Source organism: Tupaia chinensis, unplaced genomic scaffold (assembly GCF_000334495.1).
Source record: "Tupaia chinensis unplaced genomic scaffold, TupChi_1.0 Scaffold144982_1, whole genome shotgun sequence".
Lineage (NCBI taxonomy): Eukaryota > Metazoa > Chordata > Mammalia > Scandentia > Tupaiidae > Tupaia > Tupaia belangeri.
The window spans coordinates 1,231,096-1,238,151 of NW_006204841.1; the positions used below are offsets into that span (position 1 = coordinate 1,231,096).

Sequence of the window (7,056 nt, forward strand, 5' to 3'; positions counted from 1 at the left end):
ACACTAACTGCTGGTTCCCAGGAAGAATTCTATTAATAGAAAATAAATGGTCTGTTAAATGTTTGTGGCATGACTTCCCCAGTCCCTTTTGAAAAGATTTTGGAAAAATAGGAAAAGTAGTCAAACTTCTATCCACAGTGGGAATGATGTATGTAAATAAATCACGCCAAACTCTGACCCGTGGAGCACACTCACTATATATGTTCATTCTCTCCTTCAGTAGCTGTCATGTCAAGGCTGGGTCATACCGGGGGCAATGATGAAACAGGGAGACCAGTGATCTAGAGGGAAATGATAGTGACTCAGCAGGGGTACGGCATGGAGACGGGAACATGGCAAGATTTGGGATCTGTTCGTGTCTTTGTTTCCACTCTAGGTAGCTGCTGCTGCCCTGCAAGCCACACCGAGCAGCCGAACAGTGATGCTTGCGATGCCCAAGTCTCTTCCTCAAGATTATCTACCCGCTCGTGAAGTTTGCTGGCCAGTGTCTCATGCCGCAACCCATTCCAAGGCATCTAGTAGAATTGAGGAGCTAGCTAATTTAAAAAAGGGGTATGTCCATTTAAGGTTAAGATGGGACAGGAAAAGCAGGGGACGTAGGGAAGAGGGGAAAAGTTGACCTAATATGGCCAATAAAAAAAAAATTAAAAATTTGGAACTGCCAGGTGGCATGGTGATTAAGGTGCTGGACTCCCACATGGCCAACCAGAGTTTGAGTCCTAGACCTGATGACTTGCTTTCTCACTTTCCTTCTGTCTCTGTATGTATCTCTCTGGTTAAATTAAAGAATAATAATGATAATGAACATAAATAAATAATAAAATAAATTATTCTGAAAAAAAAATTCAAAAATATCCAGTTGTTATTCCCATTATGGCAAATCTATGTTCTTCTTATAAATCCGAGGCGATAGTTAAAAGGTTAGTAGACTAGGAATGGAAGCTTAGATTAAGAGATAGCTCTGTAAGTTTGGAAACGGAATCCTTTTTTTGGGGGGGTGGGGAGAGATTTTTGCTATAGGGCGTGTGCACTTGCCAGAAAGACCGAGAGACAGAAAGTGAGAAATCACCCCCCAGGGGGGATGACCTGCTGCAGTCCCTTGTCCTCCATGCTTTTCTCAGGATCTTGGGCACGCATGCACACGCGCTTGGCATGAGTTTAAGCCACCTTGTCCAGGATTCAAACCATGGATGACTACATGGGAGTCCAGTGACGTAGCCATTATGCTATCTGCTGGTCCCTGGGATCTTTTATTTTTTTTTTTTTAAAGAATTGTTTTATTTAACTTTTTTTATTATTATTATTATTTTCCAGTTTCAGCAGACAGACAGAGAGGGAGAGAGAGGGAGAAAGTGAAAAAGCAAGCCACCAGGTTCAGGACTTGAACCGTGGTCAGCCATGTGGGAGTCCAGTGTCTTTAACCACCACGCCACCTGCCGGTCCCAGAAATGGAATCATTTCTATAACATCTGTCATTAAGTGAAAGACCAGAGCACATCGTACGCTGCAACTTGTGGAAGAAAAGAACACACAGGTGCCATGTATTTGCTTACATTTGCCTGTGGTGGTTCAGAGAGTATTAACTATCGTAGTAACAATGGTTGTCTTTGGATGTCTGGGAAACAGGAGGGAGGAAGACTTATTTTTCAGTAAATAGTCTATTTTTCAGTAAATATTTATGTTGATCTCTCAGTGTTTTTGCATCAGGTACACATATGACTTATTTCAAATAAATAGTACAGGCCCAAAGTACAGGGCCAGCAGGTGGCATGGTGGTGAAGGTGCTGGATCTCACATGGTTGATTCCATGGTTTGGGTTCCGACCAGCAGCTTGAAAACCATGCTGGGCATGTGTGCGTGCCCCAAATTCCAGGAGGAGAATGGAGAGGAGACTGGTGTGGTCCCCCCCTCAGAGGAATATTTTCTCACTGTCACTCTCTGGGCCTCACTCTGGCAAGCACACATGCCCCATGCCTATGGCAAAAATCTTAAAAAAAAAAAAATTTAAAAATTAAAAAAAGAAAATATAGATGGGACCAGCAGTTAGCATAATGGCTATGTCACTGGACTCCCACGTAGTCGACCACGGTTCGAGTCCCGGACCCGGTGGCTTAAACTCACGCTGGGCACGTGTGCATGCATGCCCAAGATCCCGAGAGGAGAATCGAGGAGAAGGGATTGCGGCGTGGCCATCCCCCCTGGGGGCTGATTTCTCACTTTCTGTCTCTCTGTCTTTCTCTGTCTGTCTGGTGAGCGCATGTTCCCTATAGCAAAAACCTCTCAAAAAATTAAAAAAAAAAAAAAGAAAGAAAATATAAATAACAAAGAAGAAAGTGCTTCTTCCTCTTGTTTGTTTTTTGGAACACCTCTTATTTTGCCTGAACCACAGTTCATTTGTTTTCTTCAAGGGACAAAGTCTGACCCCCTTTTTATTGTTATTTTTTTCCAGCATGAATATGCTATATATTAGTCCAGTCAAAGATATTACCATAGACATTATCATCAACAGATAATTTTCCATTTTTTGTGTCTGTTTTGCTTCTCTTCCCCTTACCTTTCTGCCTCCTACCCACCCTCATTTCTCACCCTCCTCCCACACTGTCACTAGTATTCAGAGTTGCTCTCCATATTTTTATATCTTCCAATTTTTTAGATTCTGCCATAGGGTGCAGACATTTGGTATATATTAAGGGAGACATGCAATGTCTCTCTTTCATAGTCTGACTTGCTTTGCTTAGCATTATGTCTTCCATATTCATCCACTTTCTATCAAATGCCAAGGTCTCATTGTTTCTTATGGCTGAGTGATATTCCATAGTGTATATGTGCCACACTTTTTCAACCCATTCACCTGTTCTTGGACATTTGGGTTGATTCTATATCTTAGCAATTGTGAATAATGCTGCAATAAACATTGATGTGCAAGTGTTTTTCCGATTGAGTGTTCTCCTATCCTTTGGGTGGATACCCAGGAGTGAAATTGATGGATCGATTGGTAGTTCTATTTGCAGGTCTTTGAGGAACCTCCATGTTGCTCTCCACAGTGGTTGTACTAATTTACATTCCTGCCAACTGTGTAGGAGAGTTCCCTTTTCAACATGGCCTCACCAGCACTTATCATTCTTTACTTTTTTAATCTTAGCCATTCTGACTGGAGTTGGGTGGTATTTCACTGTGGTTTTGATTTGCATCTCCCTCATGATAAGGGATGTGGAGTATCTTTTCATATGTTTTTTGGCCGTTCCTATGTCTTCCTTGGAGAGCTGCCTGTTCAGCTCATTGCCCATCTTTTAATTGGACTGAGTATTTGTTTTGTGGGTAAGCTGCTTGAGTTCCCTGTATACTCTGGTTATCAGGCCTTTATCTGAGGGAGAGTTTGCAAATATATTCTCCGTTCCAAGGGTTGCCTCTTCATTTGAATTGTTTCTTTGGCTGTGCAGAAACTTTTTAACCTGATATAATCCCACTTGTCTATTTTGGGGATTATTGACTGTGCTTTGGGCTGACCTCCCCTCTCCCTTTTTAAAGAGGATTTTGCCATAGGATGCATGCATTTGCTGGAGAGAGACAGAGACAGTGAACAGGAAAGTGAGAAATTACCACCACCACCCCCCCAGGGGCAATTCTCCATTCTCCTCCTGGGATCTTGGGTGTGCATGCACACATACCCAGTGTGCTTTTCAAGCCACCAGGTCCAAGATTTGAACTGCAGACGGCCATGTGGGAGTCAAGCGACATAACCGCTGTGCCATCTGCTGGCCCCCTGACACTCTTTTTAAACATCAGGAGAATCTAAGAGAGGTAGAAAGAGTTGTGGAAGTCTGCAGTTCTGGGAAAAGGAAATATGTTAGTTCTTACATAATAAAATATTTTTAAAATGTCATAATGTATTTATCCTTAAAAATTTCATTATCAAAGGAAATGAAGCTCATTCTACATCACTGAAGAAGAGAGCAGAAGAGTATGATAAGTGCTTTATCAAGGTTTTATCGCAGTGGCAAAGTTACTTGGTTGTAAAATTGTAGCCTCAAATTTTGACTTTTTCCCCTTCAAGTTTATGAGATAACTGTCTGGTTTGTTTGAACATTGCAAAAGTATTGAGAAAGCTCTAAAATTTACTTGCAGGCTAGCCCATGTGTGACGGTGAAGACAACTGGATCCCACATGGCCAGCTGTATGGTTCAAGGCCCAGAACCCACAACTTGAAAAACATGCCAGCCACACAACCATGCATGCCCAAAATCCTGAAGGGAGGGAGGAATGGAAGAGAAGGGATTATGGCATGACCATTTCCCATGGGGGTTCTTTCTTGCTTTCCCTTTTTCTCTATCTCCAGTGCATACTTATGCCCTCTGGCAAAATTTTAAAAATAATTGAAATAAAATACAATGATTTTGATGCTCAGAGCCAAGACTTTGCAATCTAATACTTATGCAAATCTAAATTTGACCACAGATCATTCTTGTACCTCCTCTGAGCCTGCATTTTCTTTTCTTTTCTTTTTCTTTCTTCTTTCTTTCTTCCTTCCTTTCTCCCTTTCTTTCTTCTTTCTTTCTTTTTTTCTCTTTCTTTCTTTCTTTCTTGAGGTTTTTGCTATAGGGCATGTATACTCACCAGAAAGACAGAAAGAAGAAAGCAAGAAATCACCCCTGCTCCATGGCCACACCGCAATCCCTTCTCCTCCATTCTCCTCTCAGGATCTTGGGCATGCGCGCACACACATGCACCCAGCATGAGTTTAAACCACCAGGTCCGGGACTTGAACCGTGGTCGACTACATGGGAGTCCAGCGACATAGTCATTATGCCAACTGCTGGTCCCCGCCTTCATTTTCTTGACTCACAGTGGAGGTTATGAAAAATCAAAATGGAATAATAGCAGCACACCTAGCACACAGTGGGTGCCTGAGAAACGTTGGCTCCCTTTGCTAGTCATCTTATCTTACGTTGTTTTCTTTTTCTCCCATTTTAGGGGTCCCACGCACATGTTATACTACGATCCAAATGTCTTTAAAGTCAAGCCAACTGCTTTGAAAGCATATTGTTCTCCAAGGGTCAAGGAGCTGGCAGAACCTCTGCTGCGTTAAATGCGGAAAGCCACGTCAGTGAACCCCCGGGTCTGTATTTAGAACACGTATAGATGACGTAGTTTCCCACTCTGGTGGTATTATTTACATCCCCCTGAATCCTCGAAAAACACGAGACCTCCAGGGAGCACCACTGAGATTGCCAACGGCCATTGCTGCTGTTACCTGTAACTGCATCTTTCAGAGCTTGGGATTCCGGCATGCAATAAAAGAAAAAGCCAGAGCCTGTCTGCTGTCCTTACCACTCCCTCATCAGCATCTGGCTGTTCCCCTGCTACGGTCGGTGGACCTCAAGAGACTCTTCTGTATGTTTGTGGGTTCTGTCTTTCCTTTTATTTATTCATTTATTTATTTATTTTGGGGGAGGTTTTTGCTATAGGGTGTGTGCGCTCGCCAGAGAGAGACAGAGAGACAGAAAATGAGAAATCCCCCACCCCCCGGGGGGATGGCCACAACACAATCCCTTCTCCTCCATTCTCCTCTCGGGATCTTGGGCAGGCATGCACACGCGCCCGGCGTGAGTTTAAGCCACCGTGTCCGGGACTCGAACAGCAACATACCCATTATGCCATCTGCTGGTCCTTCCTTTTATTTATTTAAAAAATTAAAATAGAGATTTTTGCTATAGGGCGTGTGCGCTCACTGGAGAGATAGAGAAACAGAAAGCAAGAAATCACTCTCCCCCCACCCCAGGGACGATGGCCATGCCCCAATCCTTTCTCCACTATTCTCCCCTCAGGATTTTGGACATGCACACACATGTGTCTGGCGTGAGTTTCAAGATGCAGGGTCTCGGACTCAAACAGCCGTCGACTATGTGGGAGTCCAGTCCCTCAACCACTACATCACCCGCTGTCCCAGGTTCTGCTTTTCCTTACCTCCTGGGCTGTGTGTTCCCAGTAGCCGACCCTGCCTTGTTCCCCTCTCCAGGAAGTCCTGGAACTGAGATCACCCCTTGTGCATCTTTGCTGTCCTCCTCGCATTACCTAGTAAAACAGCACTGAGATGGTGAAGCCCTTTCAGATACCTCGAGATGCTCTGTGTCGTCTAGCTCAGATCCAGGGATGGGGTCACCTGAAATGACCACATCTCTACCGACTTCTCTTCTTTCACACATGCTCAGGGTCACCATACGGACCAGAAATACTTACAATTATCCGTCAAGTTGCATCAGCCCAGAGTATTAATTTTATTTATTTTATTCTCTCCATGGGTCAGTATCTCATAAATTAAATGAACTTTGTATGGGGCATAACTAGAGTAGAACAAAAGTGAGTCTATTCGAAAGCCAGTTTTGCAGATGAGTAAGTCCCCGCATCCAGGCCTTTGGGTACGGAGAGGCGCTACCACACAGTAACTTTCAACCTGAGTTTTGGAGTCAGCCAGACCTGGATTTCCACCCATTGGGATCCTTGACCAGGTATGTGATCCAAAGCAAATTTCCCAACTCCCTGCACCTTAATTTTCTTCAGTAGAAAGTGGATTCCTGCCACATTGTTATAAAGATTAGGTGATAACAATGTATAAAATAATCTAGAGTTGAAGTAAGAAGTGGTTTACAAATTTATGTTTACCTTCCAAGAGGAGGGAGGGTGGCATAATCCACACCAGTGGGAAAAATATAACTTGATTCTGTTTCTCTCTTGCTAATCTGTCTTTTGTTATAGGAGTTATTCCCAACTAAGAACAATGAAGGGTAGAGAAAAGTAGTTTTCTTCCCCTAAATTAGATTGAGAGAGAGAGATGGGACCAGCAGGTGGCACAGTGGTTGGGGTGCTAGACTCCTACATGGCTGACCGTGGTTCAAGTCATGGACCTGGCGGCTTACTTTGTCACGTTCTCTGTCTCTGTCTCTCTCTGGTGAGCACATGTGCCCTGCAGCAAACTAACAAATAATAATGATAAAATAACATTTAAAACGATCTTTTTTTAAGGCTTAAACTGTATTTTAGTAACTCTAGGCTGCATTA

The 7,056-nt window shown here is 43.4% G+C and overlaps 1 protein-coding gene across 1 annotated transcript in view; it reads left to right on the forward strand.

Moving 5' to 3' along the window:
* Nucleotides 1-5,305, forward strand: part of SPMAP2L (sperm microtubule associated protein 2 like) — a 55,923-nt gene extending 50,618 nt beyond the window's left edge. The window contains 2 exon segments of the mRNA XM_006167700.1: nucleotides 377-552; nucleotides 4,972-5,305. Of these exon segments, the coding sequence (XP_006167762.1) occupies nucleotides 377-552; nucleotides 4,972-5,086 (291 nt within the window). The 3' untranslated portion in view covers nucleotides 5,087-5,305.
* Nucleotides 5,306-7,056: the final 1,751 nt, after the last annotated feature.